General features: G+C 41.1%; 1 protein-coding gene across 6 annotated transcripts in view; it reads left to right on the top strand.

The window, feature by feature from the left end:
* The window catches only part of WDR7 (WD repeat domain 7), a 114,023-nt gene that overhangs the window by 56,374 nt on the left and 30,738 nt on the right, over window positions 1-26,911 (top strand). For all 6 annotated transcript variants that reach the window (XM_085214179.1, XM_085214182.1, XM_085214183.1 and 3 more), the window contains 2 exons: window positions 6,135-6,356; window positions 17,724-17,910. In XM_085214179.1, the coding sequence (XP_085070305.1) occupies window positions 6,135-6,356; window positions 17,724-17,910 (409 nt within the window). The remainder of the gene's footprint in view (window positions 1-6,134; window positions 6,357-17,723; window positions 17,911-26,911) is intronic.

The raw sequence follows: 26,911 nt of genomic DNA, 5'->3' as shown, positions 1-26,911 counted from the left end.
ACATGGCCTCGTTATAAAGTAATAATCGGCACACAAGTCAATGCTTCCAGGAGCAGAAGAGTTGCAGTAATGCCAAATAGAAATCTGTAGATGCATGGAAGTAATGAATAAATATCATCTATTGCTAGCTTTAATCTGAAGTAGGCTGCGATATAGGCAATGCTGCACAGCTTTTCCAAGACACAAAACATTTTTGGTAAATCCCCAAATAACCGTGCTCATGTTTTTCTTTCCTTTTGGTGCAAAATAAATAAAGGCTCTCCTGAGCAACTTATAAGGCCTGGCTGGGGCGTGGAGCAGGATGAATTTGGGCAGGACTGGCGTTGCAACGAGGCTGCTGCTCCAGGTGTGTGGGTGCAGGGAAGAGTGCTGCATGGTGTGCGTGCACATCCCCAAGTGCTAATAAGCATGGCACGCCGCATGGACGCTGCGTGGATACTGAGCAGATTCAGGCGTTGAGCTTTTTAGGAAGAATGAGTGATGGCTAATGATTATTTAATGACAGATCTCTGGGCTGAAAGGCACTTAGCACTCAAAGAGTACTGCAAAGCCTATTTCTCAAAGCTTCCGACAGGTTTATTTGGTCTCACCTTGAGTAGAGCAGTGCTGTATTGATTTCATTGGTGTGGATTTAAACACACTATTGGCTTAAAATAGCACCACCTATGCAGAAGAAAATCAGGGCCTTAACCCTTCGGGTTGCCAGTAGCAGCTCTGTGGTGTTTGGCTATAGGCTAACAGGTTACTGACGGCCTTTTGTACCCCGAATGCTATCGTTTTTAATTCTGCACTGCAGTTTTTCAATAATGTCTGTTTCATCACATTCAGTGCGGATGAGGCACGGGGATTTGCGTGTGGGTTCTGACCTCTGTGCTCCTGACCAGGGGTGGGCGGTGGTGTCAGAGCCCGTGGATCTGACATTGGGTCTTAGATGAAAAATTGAACTACGTGAATTTTTTTTTTATTTCAAAATTTGAAAATCTTGGTGGCTGCAACGGACTTTTCTAAATAATAATAATAACCGTCATCGTCATCTATACTCATCTAATAAATGTTATTATTCCCCATGAGGGGTTTTATAATTCTCTTTCTAAAGTGCTGCAGCTGGCTGGCTGCATAAAATCAGGTTACTGGCACCACAAAGGGAATATGTTATCAAAAAGCAAACCAGAAAAATGCCCTGGCTTTAATAATACAAAGCTATGTGACTTATTGATATTTAATTATTAAACTTCTCTGTTGTGAGATGCTGTATGAAATATTAGGAAAATGAAGTTTAAACACTTCCAGTTTCTACAGTAGTAACAGTGTTCCATTATTTCGCGTGCTTTCCTGCAGATATGAAAGCAGCAGGACAGGCATTATCGAATAAATGAGACAGCCAATAGGAAGGAGACCTTTTCGGGAGGGAAATTAAAAATGGACAAAACCAACCAAACAAAACTCCTAGCAATTATTTAAAAAAAAAAACCACCACCACCACCAACAAAACAACCTGCTGTGTTTAGGAGCAATTCTTCTGCAAATTCTTATCTAAATTTATTTTCAGCTGACGTTATCAACAGTTCTTTCATTAGCTAAGCCTACATAACTCCTTAATAATTGTGAGAACAATGGAAAAGGTGCAGGAAATTTTTGTGAGATGTACTGGTTTCTTCTTATGTGGCTTCCTTCCCTGCCTAACAGTTTGGTGGCAGATATCTAATAAAACACAGCAAATGATTCATTTGAAAGAAAATGCCAGTTGGCATGGCACTAAAATGCCTCTACTTCTATTCTTGGGGAAATTTCATTCAAACTCTGCACTTCAGCTGCGTATAGGTAATGCCATGGGTGCGTTCTGTTAATAATCTTTTATATTTCGGTATAAGTGATAGGAATAGTTATAAAGGAATTGCAGAATATGTTATGTCTTAATGAGCAAGCTACTGTTGAAGTCTGTTTGATTCTCCATCCTTTTTGTATTTCCTGAAACAGGCTAGCTGAAGTACTGTGAAGGCAGCAAAATGGAAACTGTGAACACTCATGAGATAACCATAGAAAATAAAAACTGAGTTCCAGAGTTAGCAATCCCAGTCAGCCTCTTTAACTTGCCACGTACTCTGCCAGATTTCTGCATTGTGCTTTATTGACTTCCGTGCTGTCAGCTAAATTAAAAAATAGATTCACAAAATGAGTTTTCTGTCTGCAAGTATGTATATTTTACAAATACTTTGAGGATTATGGAATTGCTCCCGGTAAAAACAGGGATGGCTCACAACTTAAAGAATGTGGGAATTCTCTATATTTACAGATGTTCTTTTCACCATCAATGAGCATAAGACTGAAAATAGAAATAAATGACTCCAGAGAGCAAAAAACCTTGTATGTTTGCCTTTTTCTTGTAAGCAGAAGGGAAAGGCATGCCCTGCATCCAACACCCTGCACCCAGTGCTCTGTTCTGCTGGCCAGAGGAGGGAGCCATGTGTGTAGGAATAACAGAAGTGGCAGAAAGCACCCTTCTCAAATCCTGTCAGTTTAGCAAGGAGACGCAGTGGCTTTTGTGAGCTTAAATGAAATAGATTATTTTCTGCCTTTTCCTCATGGTCATTTGATGTTACCAGTATTTCTATGTATTTTTCAGTTCCAGACTATTTTGAACACTGTGGCTTTGTAAGCTTCCAGAGGTGCTGAAATTACTGTAATTATTCTTCAGAGTATAATCTTAAAAATCGAAAATGAAGGCAGACCCACAGAGTGGCTTTGCTGGTTAAGAATCCTGAAGAACTGAAGTAAAATGCCTTTCACTGGCACATTTAATTCACAGCAGTTTTTGTTTGGCTGTCCTTTCCTTCCTTTCCTTTCTTTCCTTCCTTTACCTCCTTCCATCCCTCCTTTTCTTCTTATTTTTCCTTTCTTCCTTCCTTATTTTTCCTTCCTTCCTTTCTTTTTTTGGCATTTTTTGTTTACTTTGTTTTGTTTTTGTAGTTTGAAACTGATGTTTTTTGCCATTTCCTTGTAGAGCACGGTGTAAATTTGTTTACGTTTATTTACTGTAAGAAAACAGTGCACCTGACATGAAAAAAATATTCGAAGCTACTGATATGGAAATACCAGGCAGTTGCATGGATTATTGTGAGCCAAGATGCATGCATGTAAGCAAAACTGCCTTTCCCCATCATAGCTCTTGAATGTTCTTCTATAATATTCTCCATAATGCAGAGAAACTGTTACAGTTTTAAAAGTAAGCAGTTTCAGTGCTGGCTTGCCAGGAAGTTTTGTCATTTGTCATTTTGCAGGGTTTCACTTATAGACAGTGACTGCTGACGATGTTCACTTTGTGCTGTGAAATATGGACTGTGACAAAATCACGAGGGCTTTAGTTGTTGGTTTTCTTTGCATCCTTTGAACACCGGAATGGCATCAGAATTCCCAGCCAAACTGGTGCAAGCTGTGTTGTGGTCTTGAGTAAATTACGTTATTCACTTAGGTGAAAATTGTGGGCTTTTTCAGTCCACTCTTCTGTGTGTATGTGTGCATGTATCTGTACACGCACATATGTGTGCACATACATAAAGCAAATACGAGGTACCTGGTAGCAATCTGTCCCTTACAAAACCTCCTTCAGCCTTAATTCAGATCCATTGATTTCTATTCCAGTTAAACCTGAAGAACTTAATTTGTCTTTTAATCCTTTTATTGTAAGCCAGGATAAAATTAATTTTACCCAAGAACTGTGCAAAGCCAATTAACATGATCTTTAGAGTTATTTAGTAAAGTGCTCCAAACTGTTAAATTCACCCTGACCTCGTGGCTGCACTCTCTGACTGCTTTTTAAATGAAGCAATCAATAACCTGCAGCCTTTTAAACAATTTAAACTTCTGAAATGCTCTACCTGTATTTTGAATGCTTTGTAAATACCCTCTTTGTTTTGTGTTACCCACAAGGCTGCCTCCTCTACACATTGTTTAGGTGTAGTTTTCAGAAGGTGATGTGCTTTGGAATATTTAACACAAGTCATTTGGTCTGAAGTAAACGCAGGTATAAAGAAATACTCGGACGCATTACGTCCCGCCAACACTGCGCAGTGCTGGAGGCATGCTGTTTTCCAAGGTACACATGCACTGTTTTCCAGGGAACATGTGCACTCTTTTCCAAGGCACATGTGCACTATTTTCTGAGGAAAATGTGCAACATTAGTGTCCTTCCTCCAGCATGGCTCCTGCTTCCACGCAGAGCTCTCTGGGGTTATTAATTTCCCCTCCGTGATAGGGTGATCAACTGTCCTGTCAGGAAAATGGATCTCCGTGTCACCCATCGCATGATTAAATGGAGCCACGGCGCGGTGAGAAAATACCAAATTTTCTCGAGACAAATGGAAGCGGAGGAAGGACTACTTCCAGAGACATTATTTCATTTCAGATTCTCCCAAGCAGCTGTCAGTTTATTCGTAGGAAATCATTGCCATTCATTTTACGCCTTTGTGAGTAATTAAAAAAAAAAAAAAAAAAGTGAATGCAAAAATCTTTTATGTATTTTTTTTTTTTTTAAATTTCACTTGGAAGGTTTGGCAAAGGAACGTTATGGCAACTGTGCCTCTGAGCGAGAGCCATCGCGGGCACCTGGGTGCTGCTGTGCAGGGGGCTGGGGTCGGGTCGGGCAGGGCCTGGTGCTCGGCTCTGGGTGCCGGCTGGTTTGTTGTCTGCTGCCTGATGAGAACTGAGAGTCCTGAGGAATCAGGACCAGCGTTTCAGGATGCTCCGATGTCTGCCTTTCGGGGTCCCCGAGCCGGGCCAGCTGTGTGGCCATGAAAGAGCAGAGTGCAGGGCGATAGGAGCTGCTGTATTCCCTGCTTTGTCTGTGCAGCCCCTTTCCAGTCTTCTCCCTCTCCAGGCAGCCCCTATTGATTTTTTTCCCCCTCTCCTGCCATTGTTCAGCTTTCCATTGGATTTTTCCTCTCCTTCAGCTGGCACGTTTCTGTTGCTATCGCAATGCTGTCTCTGAACCACAATGGCTGCATTTGCTTAAATGTAGTCAGCTTTTCTGGAGGTAGCATCTCATTCTCTATGGAGCACAGGTAGACCCGCACTGGGCATGCTAAATAGCCCCTTCTTAACCTGTGCTCTGATGATTCTCATCCAGAAGCTGTCTGGCTTCCTGAAAAGGTTCGGTAGAGGAACCTAAGAGGGATGTTAAGGCTTTGTTGTTATATATCGGATTTGTAGGTTTTTTTTTTTTTCTTTTTTCCCATTGCACTGGGAATTAGCTGAGTGTGAGCTGTACTTGCCTGGCTGAATGAATACTATATTTCAGTCTCATAAACTTCTAAGATTCGGCTTCTTTATTCCTAGAAAAAAAAAGAAAAAGAAAAAAAAAAACAAACACCGAAAGAACCAAAATTGATCCACCTTCCACCAACCTAAGATAGCCCAAGAGTTTTTAGTTTCACCAATAATATAAAACTTAGAATTTTATTTTAAAATTCACACTACAGTGAGGTTTTTCCATGATTCCGGAGGATGTTCGTTAAAGAAACATTTGGTGTACCGAAATGCTAGCTCAGTGTGATGGCATATATCCTTATGCTAAAATTTAGTAAGAACTAGAATATCATGATAGATCATAACACAGAAGGTTGAGGTTTTTTTGTAATAGAAATCCAGTATTCCAAAATACGCCTTGTAAGGGAAGGAAACCAGAGAGGATTTTGATTGGTTACAGAAATTTAGGGTGAACAAAAATCAGGCCAAATGTTACCTTTCACAAAAGCAGATAAACACAATTATGTTGGTTATGTTTTTTTCCTCCGCAAAAGAATAAAGATGTATAAAATTTGATGGTTTTCTGCCCCCTTCTTCCTTCTTTTCTTTTTTTTTTTTTTTTCTTCTTCAGCAAGGTCTTGACAATTTTTGAAGGATGGGTGAGATAGCAAAAGTAAGTTGCAAAAGTAGCTGCTTAGACTTCTGTTGTGCATTTTGGGAAGTAAAAGTCATTATCTACAGCAGCTGAAAATTCTACTAAGGGAGGTAACTGTCCTGAAAACATGCTCTAAGTTAAATGGAATCTCTTTTATTTTCTCTGGAAAACAGAATGTTTGGAGTGTTATGAGCAGCCCTGCTTTTGTTTTCCTTATAGCTCTTCCTTCTTGTTCCAGGCTGCCTGTCTGGTCTCCCGCAGCTGAAGAAGATCTCCACATCCTATGAGGAGCGCAGGAAGCAGGCGACAGCCATCGTTCTGCTGGGTGTGATTGGGGCAGAATTTGGGGCTGAGATTGAGCCCCCTAAGCTGCTGACACGGCCACGCAGCTCCAGCCAGATCCCTGAAGGCTTTGGGCTGACAAGCGGTGGGTCCAATTATTCCCTGGCGAGGCATACCTGTGAGTATCCCTGTCCCTTGTTCTGGAATTTAGGCTAGGGTGAGGTTTTACAATATCATCATGTACTAACGTTTCAGTACGCATCGAGTCATTAAAACATTTCCTTTCAGAGGATGAAATAAAGTTGAAATGTGGAATGTGCAAATAAGCAGTGTCATAATAAGAGGTGGGTGAGACATTGGTGCTCATATAGAGAGCAGAGAACTGTCCAGTATGGCAGCACAGCTGCAGGCAGTGATGCACCAATAGTCAGCAGCAGCCCAGCTTTCACTGGCACCATCCAGCACTGCTGTTGGCACTCCTTGTTCTCTTTATGCTTACACTAAACTAAGACTGCATTTATGTAATTCATACTTTTTTCCCTTGAAAATATATCTTGGGCTATAGAGAACAAGAGGGAGGAGATAGTGAACACCTGTCCTGCCTCTTAGATTGATAGATCTTCATTGCAGCACTTTGTAGCTCTTACTCATAGTGCAGGAGTTCTATCTGTACCTGAACACTGTCACAGTTTGCTTACTTCACTGCACATAATTCTGAGGAATAGACTGTATAGGATCAATAACCTATAGGAAGACATATTTGGCAATGACTTAAAAGAAAAAAGTGTCTTGTGCAAAAAAAACGGACACGGATGAGTTCAATGGAAAATGCTATATAAAATGTTACATTCTGGGCCCATATGAAATGTAGTCCTGTAGTGCTGCTGTAATTACCCTTCCTACAAACTATCTTATATAAGATAGTAACATATCTGTGAGTTGTCAGTTTGCTGTTAATATTGCAAAATGTAATGGAAGCAGATGCAGTTGTAGTGCTCTAAGCCTGTGGCCAGGTTCCTAAGCATGCTGGTGTTTGTTTTAGGGGAATCTGAAAAAAGTCCCTACCATCTCTCTGAAATGCTGTGGATTCATTGCTGGTATTGCTGGAAAAACCACCAATACCTGATTAGTTATTTTATAACTTCACAGGAGAGGATTTCTCCTCCTGCAGTGGTTTAGTCTTCACATGATGCCCAAGGTGTCGGAGGAAAAGAGGACAAAAAATGCAAATAACTGAAAAGCAGTGTATTGTCTGAGCTCAGAGCAATTACCAGGAGACTGGTTCTTGTAAGGGGGGGAAATGCTTTTGCTAAACCTGAAGTGGCAAAGAAGGCAAAGCAAGAATCTACACTTCTGCTGGGTCTAGGACCCTGGAAGCCCTATGTGCTAAATAGTCAGTGCTCCAAGCCTAAAAAACTGATGTGTGTGAGGGCTAGATTATCACAGAGCAGTGCTATTCAGCAAAGGCTTGAAGGCCTCAAGTACCATGGCACGACTGAGGACGTTTTTCATTTCCTGTATATCTGCTTGTTTGTGTCAGAAGATAGTGTTCCTCCTGGTGTCTGTGCAAACTACAGGGACTCCTCTTCAGAAAAGATACAAAATTCTGTTTTTTTTCTAGTAATGTTTTACTCCAACTTATTTGTCAGTAAAATATGCAGAAAAATAGTTTCAGAACAATGAACTATACGTTTTTAAATGAAATTTAGGGAAAAAAATACATTTTTACTTACATGGTAGTACAATACCATAACAATCATAAATACAGCTTCGTTACTCTGCTGTTAGATTAAGCACCCCAAGGGCTGCTGGCATGGCTGGGTTGGTGCCCAGTTCACCAGAATCACAGAATGGCCAGAGTTGGAAAGGAACTCAAGGATCATGAATCTCAAACCCTCCCACCACAGGCAGGGCCACCAGTGCTAAGCTAGCAGCCACTGAACTAAATCATAGCAGAGTGTACTCAGGAGCCCAGGAACATCCTGCAGCATTGCTTGAGTCACCAGCATAGCCTCCACCATTCACCTGGTGGGCAAACTGCCCAGAGCCACATCCAGCCTGGCCTTGAATGCCTGCAGGGATGGGGCATCCACAGCCTCCTTGGGCAGCCTGTTCCAGTGCCTCACCACCCTCTGAGTGAAAAACTTCCTCCTAATATTCAATCTAAGCCTCCCCTGTCTCAGTTTAAAACCATTCCCCTTGTCCTATCACTATCCACCCTCACAAACAGCCGTTCCCCCTCCTGTTTATACGCTCACTTCAAGTACTGGAAGGCCACATGAGGTCTCCCTGGAACCTTCTCTTCTCCAGGCTAAGCAAGCCCAGTTCCCTCAACCTTTCCTCACAGGAGAGCTGCTCCAGCCCTCTGATCATCTCAGTGCCCTCCTCTGGATCCATTCCAAGAGCTCCTTCCTGTACTGGGGGCCCCAGGCCTGGACACGGTGCTGCAGATGGGGCCTCACAAGAGCCGAGCAGAGGGGGACGATCACCTCCCTCTCCCTGCTGGCCACCCCTTTTTTAATGCAGCCCAGAACACGGTTGGCCTTCCGGGCTGCAAGTGCGCACTGCTGGCTCATGTCCAGCTTCTCATCCACCAGGACCCCCAAGTCCTTCTCTACAGGGCTGCTCTCAAGGAGATCTTCCCCCAGTTTGTGTAAATATCTGGGATTGCCCCGGCCCAAATGCAGCACCCTGCAGTTGGCCGTGTTAAAGCTCATTAGGTTCACATGAGCCCACTTCTCCAGCCTGTCCAAGATGGCTTCCCTTCCTTCTAGTTCTTTATTTTCTCTTCCCCTTTTACAGTTTTTTGCTCAAATAAGAAACTCTACGACTCCCAGCTGCTTTCAGTCCTGGTGTTAGCTGCTTCTCAGCGGTGTCACCTGGTCAGAAGCTTGGCTGATGGCTGGACCATCTGTGATCTTCACAGCCTCTCTCCTCCTGTGTTTTTATTCAGCTATCTGCTTGCTGCTTTTGTTACATTAAGCTTAGCAGAACTGTGAACTCCATCTCTGAACTCCTATTAATCATAATTTCAGGAACACCACACAGCTGTCGGGCTGACTGATAGGGTGAAATTCAGGCTTTAATGTAGATGAAACTTGACACAGTAAAATACTGAAATTTTACATCTGGGCCATAAAGTAATTTGTAAAGTGCTTAAAAAGCCAAAGGAAAATCAGGATAATTTTGCCTATAGTAGTTAGGATTGTGAAAGGCAAATGCCTTATCAGATGTTACTGAGATCCCCATCCCTTCCAAACAAGGTAATCTAAGCTGGAGGTATCAACGTCTTCTCATGAGAATTTGTCAAATGAGAGCATTGTTACAACTTCGAGGAAGTGAAGAGTAGTTGGAGTTTACAAAAAAAAGAAGACAGGTTTGTTTCTGGTATTAGCAGTAAGCTTGAATCATCATAAAATCATAGAATTGTTAGGGTAGGAAAAAGCCTTTAAGGTCCCCAAGCCCAGCCCACTCCCACCATCCCCACTGACCACATCCCCAAGTACCACATCTCCATGGTTCTTGAACACCTCCAGCAGTGGAGACTCCACCAGCTCCCTGGGCAACCTGTGCCACTGCATCACCACTCTGTCAGAAAATTTTTTTTCCTAATATCTAACCTGGAACTCCCTGGGCACAACTTGTTTTTCATCATATTTTACATAAAACTTGCACTGTTATTGCTCAAGGAGAGTAAGTTGAATTGGAAGACTTAATCAAAGCTGCAATGTTAATTTCTTCAGATTTGTGTCTGTTTGTATGTCTGAAGGATTTGGGGAAGCTGAGATCGTCAAAGTTATGAGAGAAATTGCATGTAGCCTAACACCATGGTATTTTCTATTTAAAAATAAGTTATCCAAATGAACTAATTCTTCATTTGGAGTGTTAGTGTGTGCACATTTATCTAAGTTGTACACATTGTGACTTACTGTATTTACGAAAATAACTGATAATGTCTTCTTAAGTGAACAGAATTCTCCTGAAATCCACCTAGTGACCTTGCCTGCCATCCCGCCTTAATCTTTGTTGACATTACAAATAGTTAATGAGATATTTAATTAAAAAATGCCACCCCAAAGTTTTCTCATTATAGATGCACCACATTACACTCAAACCGCAGCTGATGCTGTGTTTATAAAGAGAATGGGCTGATAAACCTGAGTGGTTTATAAAATACTTGATTCTGTTGTTAATGCAGGATGTTTTGCAAAGCATCTGCCATCAATACAGTTGTTAATGGTAAGCATTCTGCCCTTTAACTCAGAGTCGTATGTGACAGCATGCTATGGTATACTAAGATGGGTTTTGCAGGCTGTGTTCACACTTCCTTCCTTCCTAAGCGATTTTTTAGTTTCCAGGTGGTAGCTTAGGGCAGTCACCCCAGTTTGGCTGACCTGCTTAATGTGGGAACCACCAGCACTTAGGTTCCTACATCAGACTGGTAAGGAAGACACAGACTTGATGAGGGAACCCAGCAGGTGCTGGCAGCAGAAATTAGCACAGAAGAGCTCAGGATCCTCACCTGGAGGAGCAAGAAATCACCTGAGCAGCAGAGCAAATTAGGCAAACTGGCTCAGAAACCAACCAACCAAAACTCGATGCACAGAACATTGGGATTAAAGCAAGTAACTGATGGTATTGCTCCTAGTGAGAGACTGCTTTTAGTGCAGGCCATTTTGCTGGCTGTTCCTCTGTATCAGTCATGCAGGAAGATGCTGCCCTGTGTTTGGTGACATGGGGCTGGTTCTGCACTTATCAGTCTGCACACTTGGAAATTCAGTGCGAGACCAAGATGTGCTCTTGATAGTTTTTCCTGAGTTGCGATTAGATTAGTCTTAAACAGAATTTGGCCCTGAAGGGGAAAAATAATAGAAGAAAGGAAAAGAGTAGTTTATAAAAATCTTTATGTTAGCCTTAGAGATAATACTTAGAAAAAGTAGTCAATCTGTATGGCAGAAAACAGTCAATCGTTGTGGCAGATATTATGCCCTAATTTGAATCTGTTGGACTTTTCTTGCTTTCTTTTTGAGCAACAAAATCCAATCTTAAAACTTTAATTCACGTCAAGTATGTTATCTGAGATTCCTTCCTTCCTCGCAGGGTGGGTGGTGAACAGCCCTCTCTGCTGGAACCTCTGACAATTCCCACCTGGCAACAACAGTGGTCTTGAAGATTCGGTTCCCTAATCTACATGCAGTGCTACCGATGTAAAATCTATATTTTTTTGTATGTCTAATGGGAAAACCAAAATTGCATACGCTTTTTGCTCTTTGGTGTCTGTATTAAGAAATAGTGCCCAAACATTGTCGATCAATACTTTGCATGCTTAAAAAGAGCACTTCAAAATAACTTCTTTATGAAGTGCTGCTTAATAAGCTGTGACAGGTCAATAAATCTGCCTGTGCTTGTGTTTGTAATGAGTGAGATGAAGGGAAGCTCAGAAACTAATTTTATTCATCATACAAATTAATATTATTCCTTCATTAGGCTTGTAGCTTCCAAGTTAATCATTCTTGCCTTAAAAGAACAGGAGGGAATTCAGTTTCCTCATCTTACAGCCATATGTGTAAGTTAGAGCTGTGTGTGCAAGAATGATCCCAAAGCCAGGAAAGTGCCTGGGAGATGTGAGATGCTTTGACTCTTGTTTTATACAGTAGAAACATGGGAGAAGGATGCACAAAAACAAGTGATATATTGTTGGTTTGGAAACGACCATCAGGGTTTTCACTTCACTGTGCAGAGATGGGTGAGCAGATTCCACTGCATCCACAGAGCACATTACCTCCGTGATGTGAGTGCATGGCTATGGCCATACACTGGGAGGTGTTTGTTTTACGTACAGAAATCAGTGTCACTTTCCAGCTTCAGAGCATATCCTGGCTGTTTCCACAGGCAGCAGAGTTGTATTGTGTCACAAGTGGTTGTACCTGGTCCTTACCAACCAAACGAGTCCTGTTAAAATATATTTTATAAGTGTTTACATTCGTCTTAGCTTTATAAAAGATCGTAGCACAGGACCATGTGGTCAACCCGTGTATGACCTGAGCATAGCATAGGGTGATGATGTTCACAGATAAGTGTTGCAAGTGAACACATCTGCTTAAGAAAATCAGCTGCGGTTGCGTGTGATGGGAAAATGTATGAGATTTGCAGAAGGTTTGGGCAGGCTGCAGTGTGCTGGAAAGAAATGCTGCTGCCAACAAACTGATGGTGGGCTTTGTGGAAATGGCATCATTGAGAAAGCATGCAATTTAGATGAAAATAAATAGTATGGCTTAATGATATTATGCAATTAACAGGAATGAAAATAACAGGTGTACTGCACAGTTATCAATCGGGTTATATTGGCTTTCTCCTTCCTGCTGGATTATAAACAAATTTTGGATTAAAATAATGATAGTTTACTCTTTCTATATCACTGTAATATAATTTCATAGTTAGAGGAAGAAAGCATTTAAGCTAGCAGAGTTGGGTTCTCTCCATAAATTGAAACAAGTCTGATCTAAAACTCATTTACTGTCTTGGAACAGAATTGATCTTGCTTTCACATTTGATTCCTCTACTGCAGTTTTCGAGAGGAAGAAAAATGGCATTGTTAGGTCACTTTAACTAGGCCATGGGTAGGCAGCGAGGACTGGGAACCTGCTATTGCCAGCAGCTTTCTTCTTTTTCCTTTGTCTCCCTTTGCAAGGATTTATGTAAAATTGTACGGAATTTTGGTACAAAACAGGAGCAGTATTGGTTTTGCCTGCTTGCCAGCATTCCTTGCTGTTTGCTCACTTAATGTTGAAAAGCACTATTAGGCTGTTCTGTACAAATGCTATGTATTTACTACATCTAGAGGCAACTGTTCTGACGTTCTAAGCCTGTTACATTTGCAGAATGTAGGTTGGTACTTGTCATGGAGGAAATATTTCCTTTATGATTAAATATTTCTGAAGTTTGTAAGCCTTCAGAGTGGTTGAGGACACATCCTTTCTGATCAGATAAATAAGGCAAAAAATATATATTTTATTGTAGGGAAAAAAAGAAGAAATCTTTGCTGTTCCCAAAAGCATCCAGTTATATACATGCTGCAGAAGCAGCACTCAGTAAGGTTTAATTTAAAGAAAAAGTTTAATTTTCAAAGTTCTGAGAGTTTGTTGTACATTTCCAGGCAAATGTTGCTTTCAGGTGTTGGCACAGGCTGCCCAGGGAGGTGGTGGGTCACTGTCCCTGGAGGTGTTGAAGTCACACAGCGATGTGGCACCTGGGGTCATGGTTAGTAGGCATGGTGGGATGGGTAGGTGTTGGGCTCGATGGTCTCAGAGGTCTTTTCTAGATTCTGTGACTCCTCTGTGGTTATTTCTCAACATTGCAGCAGTCCCTGAGTAGAAGTGATGAAAGGGCTGTTGGTGTAGGAACGACACAAATGTCTTTGCAGGTCATTTTTTACTCTGACTAAATAAAATGCAATCATGCAATGTAACTACTTCTTAATACATTGTAAGACCATGTTTTTGGGAAGAGGTTAAAACTCTCCGTGCCCATGCCAGTGCTGAAATTGCTGTAGGAGCTTCACCTGTTGCGCAGATAGAACATAAGTGACTTGAGAGGGCATCAGGCAAATTGAATCCTCTCCTAGCGTAAGTTCAGTTGAAGAAATGAAATGTGCTACAGTTAGATAGAAGGCAGAAAAAATGCTGGAAGTATGTTGTGTGAAAAGCAGAAGATTAGAAACAATGTGCTCAATGCACATTATTCCATTTTTTAAGTGTTCATAATTATAACTTTAGAAAAGTTATTCAAATTTTCATTTAGGGCAGAAAATACCCTCTGTCTGAAAGAGAGCACAAACTCTGATAGAAATTTGCTGCTCCAAAATGAGGAGTTTAAGGGATATGCATTTTTAATCGGGATATCCAAAGTTAAGTTTTTCTCTTTCTGCTGGTGTTTCAGCCAGGTGCATGTCAAATCAGGACAAAAAAAATATATATATCATCCAAAAAAAGGTGCTGATTTTTTTAAAATTTCTTATTAAAAAACACTGTGTCCACGACCTAGAGAAAAAGAGAAGACTGAAAAAATCCCTAAAGCTCTTGTCCCTCACTTCTGTTCTTTTGTATATAAAATGAGAAAAAGATTGAAAGCAAGCTGAATCACATCCTTGGAGTCCATCATTTTTATTTAGTCCAAACTGGATGCTGTGGCAGATTATGAGAATGGGAACCAGAGTTATCAGTGTCTTGTTCGTGCCTATACTATTGATTTTCCCGAGCAAATTATTTAATTTTTTTAAGCCTGTCTCCAAAATGAGGGTAACAATGCTGATGGGTGTAATATGTTTAAAGCTCTTGAGATGCAGCAAGGAAAGACATCCGAGAAATTCAAAGGGGTACATGCATTCAAAATAACTGAAATCTTTAGTATTCAGGTCACATTCCCATCAGCAGAAATGATGTAGGCATCAAAGACTCCAACCTTTATTTTTGTGTTCTGGAAACGCTGGGAAAGGTGGGCAGCTCAGTACTGACCCCGCTGTGCTTTGTGGATGGAGGTTTTGCTGCCATGCAGATGCCTTCAGTGAGGGCTTGCGAGGATGAGTTTCCAATCCTTGCCCTTGATTTGCTTTGCTTGCAGCCTCTGTGCCTAACTTTGTTGCCATGTACATGCAGCATATGCATCACAATGCAGAGTAAAAGATGGGGACAAATTCTGATGCAGATTTATTTTTTTTAGGAATGGCATTTCTCGACTTCTCTTTTTCCTCATTTACTGCCTGAACTCAGTCTGTCTGGTTAGTCACACCTAATCTTTAACAAGAGACACTTTCATTGCTTCATCCTTAATAACACTTAACAGCAGAAGATGCATGCAAATCATCACAGCTTTCCTGTGGCTGAGTTTTATTGCTTTTATTCAGATTTACAGGAGAAAAGCCGAATCTGCTGCTCGCAGCCATTTCAGCTTGTTCTTCAGTGTAGCTGCCCTCCCCAGCAGCCATGGGCTTGGGGTGGGTGTTACAGTGCAGCCCCTTGCCCACAGAACAGGGTTGGTGAGAGAGGGGCTCTGAGAGCAGCCCCACTAGCAGGGCTTCTCCGGGACTAATTACCTCTTTACTGTGCTGACTCTAATGTGACATGTTTATTGCCTTAACTAACAACTCATTAGCTTAGTTGATGTTTTTGTCAATATTAATTCGTTCATTTAAGCCAAGTCAAAGCTTAAACAAAGATGTCCAGGCTGAGAAACGGGCAGCAGGATGACTTTTGTTCAGTTCATCTTTTCTTCAGCTCACTGTACACAGGGCAGGTGTCAACAAGAGCAACACTAGGAGTATCCGTATGAGAAATGCTGGAGTGCTTCTCTGCAAAAAAATGTTTGTGATGCTTCTTAATAGGTTCTTTCATTTGAGACAAAATTCATGCGCATTGAAGCTTCATAGAATCATTACTGTTGGAAAAGTCTTTTGAGATTATCAAGTCCAACCCCAAACCATCTCTACCGTGCCCTCTAAACCATGTTCCCAAGTGCCACATCCCCATGGTTCGTGAGGGCCTCCAGGGACGGGGACTTCACCACCTCCCTGGGCAGCCTGTGCCACTGCATCACTGCTCTCCTGGAGAATAATTTTTTCCTAATATCCAGCTGCACTTTTTAAGAAGAAACTTTCAGCTCGTGTTACACGCATCCAAGTTTGGTGTGAGTTCACGTGCACAGCAAGACTATCAGTAACTTTCCTGGATGCTGAGATGTCAGGAGCTTTATTTAATGAATCACACAATTCGTAGGAGACAGTTCTGAAAACCAGGGAAAACTGTGTTCAAATCAATAGGTTATCATTACCGCAGAGGCAAACTAAATGAATGTTATTAAGAGGTAACAAATAATTATGTAGTGATAATGATAAATTACCTTTATCTGGGAGCATTGTTTTAGTGTTCCCTCACATTTATATATATGTATGCAACCACTTTAATGAAAAACTAATCTATTGAATGAAATAGCGGGAGGGAGAGAACTTTGTACGTGGGCAGACAGTGACAGGACAAGGGGAAATAGCTTTAGACTGAAAGAGGGCAGATTTAGGTCAGATGTGAGGGGGAAATTCTTTACCCAAATAGCGGTCAGGCTCAGCACTGCTGCCCAGAGCTGCCTGGGTGCCTGAGGCAATGGATGGCATGCCCTGGGCAGCCTGAGCTGGTGGGGGGCAGCCAGCCCATGGCAGGGATGGGGGGGGGCTTTCTGTGTGCACATTATGTAGCATGTCTCTGTCATCTCAAGAGCTGTCAGCAAAACTGAGTTACTAATTAATGTCTCATCCTTCTAATGGGACTTCTATTCTGCTTCCACCCCTCAAGCTGTGATGCTGATAGCTTTGCCAGCAGCAGTGACCAGAGTCAGAACAACATGAAGGCTTTGCAGTCATTTCATTCCGCTCCCTAAATAAAGCAGTGCCAATCCCCACATGTTTAACACTGAGGAGCTTTCAGCAGGAAGTGTATTTTGAGGACAAGGAAAATCATCACTGTAAAACTGAAATGCTTCACAAATGGGCACCGTGGTTTGTGCAGGGCATGGCAGGAGGCGTGTGGAGCCCTGGCTGTCTGCACTGTGCAGAGCTGCTCTGTAGGGCTGGCAAGCAGCCGGTGCTCACCTGGAGGTTGTGGTGGGTTTTGTGACCTTATTTTTCTCACTGTTTCTCACTCAGTTAAGCATACCTGGTACAAACTTATTTTAGCTCCAGCAGGATTCGACAACGTATAATCTAAACAGGGCCTGATTTAACTGCTTTCTTCTCCCTTTGTTTTCCTGAGACCTTGTTGCAAAATTATTTACTTTCTTTTCTGAGAGGTTTTTATTACCCTGTTAATATTATCACAGATTCTATTTGAGTGATTTTTTAAAATTTTTTTGCAACTCTCTATTGAAGGGGAAGTTTTTCATATAATTCCTTCCATTGTGATTCACTCTGATTTTTTTTTTTTTTCCCACCATTTTCTGGTGTGTAGATTGACTATTTTCTTGCATAAAGATTATTTCTAACATAGTAAAAACTTTGTGATTAAGACTCAACAACAGAGGTATTGGCATGGGGCTGTTTAAACAGATGAGTGTACTGTACTGTCTTGTGTGCTCTAACATAGGGGCTGATGCTACCATAGAAAACTTGTTCAGGATCTGGCAGGCAGAGGCTGGCTGGGGTTCAGCACTGCCAACAGGATGCAAAACTTTAACATATCCTTTGCTTATGTGCAACTGAAAATTATCATTTACTATAGCTCTCAAAACCTGATTCTGCGCAGAGTCAGCTGTAGCAGCTGTAGGTATTTTCCACAGAGCATGTATAATCTGGGGACTACTTCTAAGACACAACATTTTTCAAATTTAATTAAAAATATCTCAGGTTTCCTCTATCTTTCCATCAGATTTCCCATTGATTATAGGAGCTTCTGGAAAAAAATCTGAAAGTGGTGTTTTTAATGAATTCTAACTGCCCTTAGAACAATGTTTGTAATATGTAACACCTTTCATTGCCCTGGTTCTCTCCCATTCTCCTTGACAGGCAAGGCATTGACGTTTCTGCTGCTGCAGCCTCCCAGCCCCAAGCTGCCCGCGCACAGCACCATCCGCAGAACTGCCATTGACCTCATCGGCCGCGGCTTCACCGTCTGGGAGCCCTACATGGACGTCTCTGCAGTGCTGATGGGCCTGCTGGAGCTCTGCGCTGATGCCGAGAAGCAGCTTGCCAAGTAGGTGTCTCCTTATAAGCTTGTGAGCCCTGCGTCGCCTGCAGCCTGTATGTGGAATCGTAGAATTGTTAGGGGAAAGACTTCTAAGATCATCCAGTCCAGATCCTGGTTTTAGAGTAGTCGGTCATCTCAGATAGAAATAAAATCATGGAATTATTTGAGATGGAGGGGACCCCTAAAGGCCATCTGGCTTCGCTCCCCTGCAGAAAACAGGGATACGTACAGCCCAGTGAGGTGCTCAGAGCCCCATCCAGCCTGACCTTGAATATCTCAAAGGACCCACCACCTTTATGGGCAGCCTGAGTCAGTGCTTCTCTGCCCTTAGCGTAAAGAACTTGTGTAAGTTTCCCCTCTTTCAGTTTGAAACCATCTCCCTTTGTCCTGTCACAACAGACTGCTAAAGAGTCTGTCCTCTTCATTATGTTGGCCCCGCTTTAGATAGTGAAGTAGCTGTAGTAGTTGGCAAGGAGATGGAAAAAGGAAAGGAATCCTCCATTTTGGAGAAGGCGGAGGTTTTTTTGTTGGTAACATTACTATTGGTAGCATTAAGGAAACTTGTATATTTAAGGATTGCTAAGAAATCATAAACTCATTGGACCACAGCCTATCTTTCAAGTTTGTGGACAACTTATTAAAGTGTCCTGAATAAAGATACAGGTGGTTTAGGTTAGATTTAGCTATCTTGTACATGTTCTGATCTCCTGGAAAGAAAATCATAGAATAATAGAATGGCTCTATCGTGTAGTGTAGAAATAAAATCGTTCAGTTAAGTATTTGCAGCTGGGTCTAAAGAGGAAGGAGTGTGTTGATTTCAGTTCAGGTCTTGGGCTTGCTTCATTTGTACAGACTAGATTCTCTTCTTGAAAGTGCCATTAATCACACCATCAAGTAGTTACAGCTAAACACAAAGTGAAATTAGGAGGACTTGAATAATAAAGGTAGTGTCCTGCACATTTTGTGTTAAGATCATGGCATTTTTGGATTTTATTGTTTGGGGATTATTAGTGTGGCTTTGCGGCAGATTAGCATTGTTTTTGAGTATCCCGAAACGTATGAGCTGAGACCCAAAGGCAGTGTATTTCTACTGGGGAGCTGATTCTCACAGTCCTTACTCTGTAGATCCAGTTAATGACAACAGGACTATTTGTGTAGTGAAGGGTTTGCAGTATAGTCTTCATTTTTATTATTGCTTGTTGTGAAACTGGCCATATGGTCTGAAATTTATTCTAAATTGCAAACTGAATATATTTTAATTTATTTGGTTTTTACCAAAAAAGCAAACAACTTCAGCATGCTGACCAGTTCGAGTTCTGAATTTGGGATATGTGCAGATGGGATGTGTTTCCCAGCAGAATACAAACTCTCCACGTGTGTGGATTGTGGTAATGCTTTTCATTTCAGTACAGCTTTCTGAATTTGCACTGATTGAAATTCTGGTGCTTTCTGTGTCTGGCACACAAAGTGTTGTGTGAATATTCACTAGGAGATTTTTTAAAAACATACTTAATGTTTAATTTTTTCTAAGTAGTGTTTTCTCTGTAGTATTTTAATTAGTGACATTCTTCTTTAATTGTTAATTATTAAATTACCTCATAAACCATACATTAATGTAGGAGCAATTTCATTCTAGAAGAAGACTTCATGACTCATCTGTGAAAGGTTTTTGCTCATGAAAAAATAAGCTCTCGATTCTGAAATTGCAAAGCTCAACATAACTGCTTATTTAGGTATTAATATTACTGCATTTCTTAAAATGTGGAGGCTCGCTTTACAGTACATGATATTTTGCTTTGTGGCTTTTTTCATGCCTTCCAGGCTTTTGGATGTATTCTGAAGCATGTAGGGGAAAAGAACTGTATGTTAGAGGAGAAGAAAATGTTCATATAAAACTGCAGTAGGCATTTTTGTAGGGAATGTTGATATACATTAGAACTGTGTGGTTAGCATAAGGAGGGCCTCTGGTTAGCTTGCAGATATTTTTGTTTACAAGACCACTGTAGTAACATTAGTTTAGATATTAAAAATAATATTCCTAATTGTTTTCCAGTTTTATTCTGAGCCTATTGTTTGATACGTCAGTAATTATTGTGTTTTGGGATTTTTTTTGTATGCTGTGCTGGATGAAACCATATAGTCAGAAGCACTTCTAATGATAAGCATTATTGATGGGTATTTAAACTATTTTTATAGTTTTAAATAATCTTCTGGTTTTGTCAAGAAGTTCTTTTGTTTGCAGCAGTAACTTTGAAAACCACAGGCACTTGTAGTAGAAGTCCACATCATTAACCTTAGCATTCAATATCAAAACCTAGTTCTGAAAACTGCTATGTTGCAAGTTTTATTTTATAAATATGCTTAAAACTGTTTACTAATAAACACACATGAGCATTGTAAGTGATGGACGCAGAAAGGAGCTGACTGCGTTTATCTCAATGCTGTGTGTGCATCCACCTGTGGGAGCACTAAGATTTGTACCTTTTACATTGCATTAAGGGAAATTACCAAATTGATATAGCAGTTCTGATTTCCTCGGACTGTGAAGGATGAGTGATTGCGGTGTGTTGAAGGCAGTTAGTGGATAAATCTGTACAAACTGGGTGAATATTGTTATCTGCCCGAACCTCAATTATTTCTTTTAGCTTGACAGAAGAAGCCAAGACATTTTACCTTTCCAAAGAAATCTTGTGTGTTCTATTGTATTTAAATGTGGGCTTGCACAAACCAGTGAATACAGTTCTTCAGAAGGTAATTTTCATCTTGCTGTTACATTCTTAGCTGTCATAAAGATTAGTATGGCTCTCTATACACAGAGCACTGAATAAATGAATGTATCAGCATGTAGCCTTGAGGAGCCCAATGCAATTTTCATGATGATAAATTGCATAATAAGCGAGAAAGTGTTTGCTTATTAATCCATAACAAGATTTAGATTGAAAATGGCCTGTTACATTCATGACAGATACAGTACTGACTGCAGACAGACTAAGATGGAAAGAAATGGAGCAACAATGTGTGCAGGGGGTTAAGTGTGCATCTTACCCTCCCGGTACCCTGCTGAGCTACCCCTTTTTGTGCCTGATTTACCGTGTACACAATAACAGTGCACAGCTGCCTGGCTTCTATCCCTGATGTTAAGAACGTTTTATGAAAGAGCTTTTATGTCAAGCTTGTGCTTTAAAAAAAAATCACTTCACATTTATTGGCAAAAAAAAAAAAAAAAAGAGGTGTTTTTTTTTTCCCTTCTGAATTAAATATCTGAGTTGAAATCCAAAACTTGGGTGTTTGTATCTCCTCTGCTCTCCCAGTTCATCCCAGTCCCCAAAGGCTGCAGCAGGCTAGCCAGTGAAGCTGCTCAGTCGTGAGGATTAGGAGTATTTTTCTAGCGCTTATTAGGCTTTGATTTCTTGGCACAGGTGATTGTAGGGATCATTGCTGTCTGTAATTTTTGCTCTTTGAATTACAAGCTGCAGTTTGATACAGATCGTGATACCATATACCAAAATGAACCACTTATGTTTCTGTCTACACATATGTTAATACACGTGTGTGTAGTAAATAATTACACTAAATTTCTTCAGTTGTGACTGTAAGTAGTGGAAACCTTTTTGTTTTATGTCTGTATACATTCTGCCTGTGAATGCATCTTATGTAATACGGACATGCCTAGTTTTCAGGTGCAGTGGAACAGCTTTGGAGTATTGCCTAAACAGTTGCTGAAATTGAGGTTTTTAAAACACAAATGAGAGACAAATGAGTCCTTATTGTGAGGACGAGGAGGAGGCAGATGAATTCCAAGCTTCCCAGCTTCACGACAGGGAGGATGTTTGGTTCCTTCCCCTTTGTTCAGCCGTTGCTTCAGTGCTGCACATGTAAACAGAAGGGGGTTTTTGAGGTGTATGGCTTGTGGTTCCTGTTAAATGAGATGGGATATACCAGTCCTCACTGCTTTCCCTCCCTCTTGCTTTAGAGGAGAGAAACGCATAGGAGTGTCTGTTTTGCAAATAGCTGCTTTCTCTCAAAGGCAAAATAGGCCCCAGCTCTGCGAAAGACCCTCTGTGAAATAATGCACTTTGTACTGGCGATCTTTTCTGCGGTGTCATTAGAGTTTGATGCATTTGGATATCTGTTTATTTTTTTTAATAAGAGGTGAAGTCTGATTCTCGACAGATATGATGACCAAATTCAAGCAGACATCATATTCATTTTTAATAACTCAGATTATGAAATATGCTTTAGATTTAAAATATCTTACAGGTATGTTCCAAACTATTCCTTTCAACTACTTAAGAATCTGAAATTTTTTTGTACGTTTTAAAAGCGTCAGTTTCTATCTACATGCAAATTCTGATTTATTAACTTTTTCAATTGAGCAGTTATGAGTAGAATTATTCAATTATGTAAACAGTTTGGGTAACAGCGCTTCAAAACATACCTCCTAATGAGAATCAGCTTTTCCTTAAGAAAGCAGATAAAAAGGACAAATGAAAAACTCAGTTACGTGGAGTATTTGAACCCCATTTTCTTACTTCTGTGATTAACTTGTGATTTAAATTGGTGCACAGTGCTTGCCATTGCGCAGACAGTGCCACCAGTAGCTTTGCTGAAGGTTACAACCCACACGTTAAGATCTGAGCCTGTGGAACTGTTGTTGCACTCTCATCAGTGCTACTTAATTACTGTGATGACCTGAGGATGGGGTCTGGCAGAAATGTGCTCCTCTGAAGAGCCTGCCTGAAGCACAGCCATGATTGCATGGGCAAATAATGGGACACTGCCTAAACGGGATGTGTGTTCCCTCGAATGACATCTTAGTAAAATCAGAGTAAAAACAATGCTATTTCTTAATTGAAGAGGCAGGAGGGAGGAGATAACATTTTTGGTGTATTGTCCTGTGAAGGGATGTCAGGCACTCCGTAGCACCGATGTGCAGGGCCATGGCTGCCTGAGGCCTGGGCAGCGCTGCCCATAGAGCACCTGGTCTGTAGGACCCACACAGGGACTCACTACAAAAGAAAATAATCCTGTTTGTTAGATACGTTGTTTTCCAGTTTTGAGAGAACGAGGCTGCTAGCTGTGTGGCCGTATTTCCCCGAGAGCTCAGGAGTCTGGCCAGTGAAATCAGCTCCTGGGAATCAGCTGGATGGCACAAGTCAAAAGCACAAATACGTGCAGGAAAGCCAGCTTTCCTACTGGGTGTGGGTGCAGTTAGAATATCGTCTCTGGTGTTAGAAATGTGTGGTAGAGGACAGGCTGTGACCATTTTGTCTGCTACACTCTCAGAAATCATTCCTGAAATGTCTGCTAACAGTGCAGTGGGAAGACAGGGGCAGGAGGAGGACAAGAGGCACGGCACATGTTGCCTGCCTGTGAGGGATGTACTGAAGTCCTAAAGCCCATCAATACAAGAGCAGAAGTTTGGGTACAAGACTAGCGTTTCCCTCTGTGCGTTAGTTCTGCATCTGCCTTTGTTTTGTTGGAGGTTTGGGCAGTGTGCCTGCCTTCTGAAGGAGGAGGTGTAGGCCAGCTGGCCTGGCCGGGGGGTTAATCCCTGCCTGCATACTGCCACTGCTGAGCGATGCTAATGAATTAACAAAAAGCCTGTTGCTTTTCAGGAAAATGCACGCTTTACCAGGCACCCTGTAAGGAAGAGTGCTGCTGGCAGAAATACGAGACCTTCTTATAGGAAAAGTACTGAGGCATTGAGGTTTCCATTGCTTTTGAAAGATAATGGGGTTGGTCTGAACACCTCACTTTGATACCATCTTCCTGTTTCATCACTTCTGTCTGTAAAGTCCCTACGTGATTTTTTAAAGTTATATTCAAATTTGGTTTTCCAGACAAAAAGAGACATTTTCATAATACTGTCACAGAGACTTTGTTGGTTTTCAAAACATTAATTTTAATGCATATGATAATTGTGGGGAATGGGAAATGAAATAACAAACTTTGTGTGCTATTTTTATGAGTTCAGATCTGTAAAGTGGTGGTATCTTACCTTGTTGCTTCAGAAAAATAGGTCATTTGGTAGAAAACTTTAACCACACTGAAGTTTTTTGTCGCAAAGTACTTGATTTGTAACCTTCCAGTAAAAAAAATATTCTTAAATTATTTTTAGGGACACCCTTTAAAGAACAAACACACACAAAACATCCAAGAGAGCATACAGCATTCTGCAGACACTTGTTTCTGTTTTTTCAGACATAAATGAACAAAAGCCAACAAAACTATGCAGGAACAATTTGAGGCATGCGTAAATAACTTAACAGCTTGGTTACAGAATGCCACCTCAGTCCTGTCCAAAACCAGGAGTGGACTTGGCAGTCACCAATTTGACTTCATAAACTCTTGTTACTCTTTAACAAACCTGTAGCTTTCCTTCGGTATCACTTCTAAGTAACATGAAGGTGAGGTCTGGGGTAAGAAATGTTGGAATGTGTGGTTTGTCAATTTTAGCTCCTGAAAATCAGGACATCTCAAATGTTCGTGTTTCAGGGTGAATAGACAGACTAACCCAAATGTTTCTGGACTTCAGAAAAATGAGCTGATGCTTTTTCTTGCCATTTTGAGTTTAGTATATTTGAACTGCTTGTGCTGGTGGAATATCCAATGGGAAAAGCCCATTGTTTGTAAGGGTGTGGAGTGTCAGGAGTACAGGAAACATACATTGTGATTTGTGCATGGCATTGTTTCAATTTGTCCTCTCTCTCGTTTATTTGCAGGGCAAGTTGAGTCTGACTCTGCTTTTAGAGCAGAGCCTTACTGATTGTTAAATCAGTTTTTACCCATATGGAACCGTACAGAGAGGGATGCAGCTGCAGAGTGTTTACGTTCTTTTCACAATTATGCTTTTAATTCCCATGGCTTTCCTGCCAGAGAGGTTGCTTGCAGCTTTTTGATTTTGAAGAGCTTGGAAAGTGTAAAGGAGGGCTCAACCAGCCAGCCCTGGGGTGGAAGGGATGGGCAAAAATAGGTGCTGGCCTCACAGCTGTGCCGAGCAGCATCACCACCACTCTGACCAGCAGCATCTGAGGCAGCACGCTGGATGAGGATTTGGAGCAGAGCGTTCCCATTCATCCATTTTAATAGCATTAAATGTGTAAAATGAATGCGATCACAGAACTGGAAACGGCAGCCCTTACTTCAATGAGTAATCCCTGAGAAAGCAGCATGACTACTTGGGTGTGTAAGGGCTGCAGAAGGAGACGTCTGGTTATGATGGCTGTGCAGCTCTGCTGACAGCTTTGTGCTGCTTTGCAGGCATTGTGGTACGTGTTTTAATGAGTTACAGCTTACCTAATTGGGCTGTCCTCTGTGTTTAGAAATGCATAATATTTTTTTCTGAAACTTCAGATTCTAGATAGGATGATTTCACTGCACTGGATGCATTTTATTGAATGTATTTTTATCTCATTTACGTTCTTTATTAAGCATCTGAAATCACAGGGATAGTAGAGATTTCATCTTCTTTCATGTAATAAAACGTTTTATTGTTAACACGCACTTAAATGACACACTTATGTTGAAGCAAATCTTCGTTTTTATTAGCATTCACATATATTTGTAATACAAACAGCTGAGATACATAAATTCCATTAAAATCTGATGGCAGTTTGTTAGACAGCGTTGTTCTCCTGCATGTTCTCAAAACTTATCCCCCGTGCAGAGGGAGAATCCCAGCTTCATCTCTGGTCTTCAGACAGAGATCGCTGCTGGTGGAGGTGGCAGCATGCAGGAAAGGACCTCATTTTTACAGGAAAATGATTAACCTATCCATGTTGTTTACAGGTTAGTATTTTGTTGTTGCTAAGCAGCAATGGTTGCGGGGAGGGGGGGGTAAATGAGGAGGCTACTTTTGGGTAGCATGGCTATAGCAGCAGGATTGTTTTAGGGCTGGCAAAGAGCTGTTTGTGGTGTCACTTTTCTTGCTGCAGTATGCACGTTGGAGAAAGTTGTCTCTGCTGGAAGGGCTGCAGAGGCTGTTTGTGCCAGGCTAATCCCACCGAATGCTGTATCCCAGCTGCTTCTTCCCCGTCTGTAAAAGCCCAATTCCTTCTCAGAGGATGATCTTTCTTGGTTTCACAACCCTTTTCCTCCCATTTCTACCTCCCACACTGCTGCTGTTTTCTGTTGGGAAAATGTTCCCTTCTGGTAATGGAAGCCAGGAGGTAAATACTGCTTTGCCATAATGCCCTTCCCCCATAGTATTGACTGAGTGCCTTCAAGTGTTACTGATTTTTGTATTCTGATTTTTAGGCAGATCAGATATAACTTCATGCATTAGCTTCCTTTTCTGAAGGCACAGAGCTCTAAGCCTGGAGAAGTACTTTCATTTTGGGCCGTGGATTGTGGATGTGAATGCAGGAAGGATTTGTAGAATTTCTGATAGTGTAGAGTTTGCCCAGCAAGAATGCAGTCTGCTACGACATAGATAATGGTAGTTAAAGCAGAGATAGGTGAAGTAGTAGCCTTTTAAGAAAGGAAGCTTTCAGACAAAAATTAGATATGCATCTTCTTTGTCAGCTAACTTATTCTCTCTGTTATGATATAAGAGATATTACTTTTGATTAATGTAGTTATTGGTTATTACCTACTTTATTTTTTCTTAAATTTATGCTGTCATAGCAAGTAAAAATGCTACATATGGAAAACTCAGATGCTAGTTAATCTCTGAGTCTACACTGCAGTAAAAACCTCGTAGTTAGAAATTTTTAAAGAGCATTTGAATAATTTTAGTAAGTAACATAAGGCATGGGTCCGTCATCTCTGCATGCTTCTGTAAGTCATGCACTAAAGCAAATCAAACTGAACAGATTCAGTGAGTTCAGTTCAAGAAGCCTCTTGATTTAATCTCCTCTAGCTGGTGCGTAGCTGAATTAAGTAGAATTGCTATGAAAAGGATGCTTTTCAGCCTGAATTTAAGATTTTGTAAAAGTGTAAAACATAATTTCTTTACAAAACATTCCTCATTTGCCTGGTCCTGGGCGCCGTGATATGTATTCAA

Source organism: Meleagris gallopavo, chromosome Z (genome assembly GCF_905368555.1).
Source record: "Meleagris gallopavo chromosome Z, MGAL_WU_HG_1.1, whole genome shotgun sequence".
Classification (NCBI taxonomy): Eukaryota; Metazoa; Chordata; class Aves; order Galliformes; family Phasianidae; genus Meleagris; species Meleagris gallopavo.
Note: the sequence above shows the minus strand (reverse complement) of the source record. Positions and strands in the feature narration are given on the sequence as shown.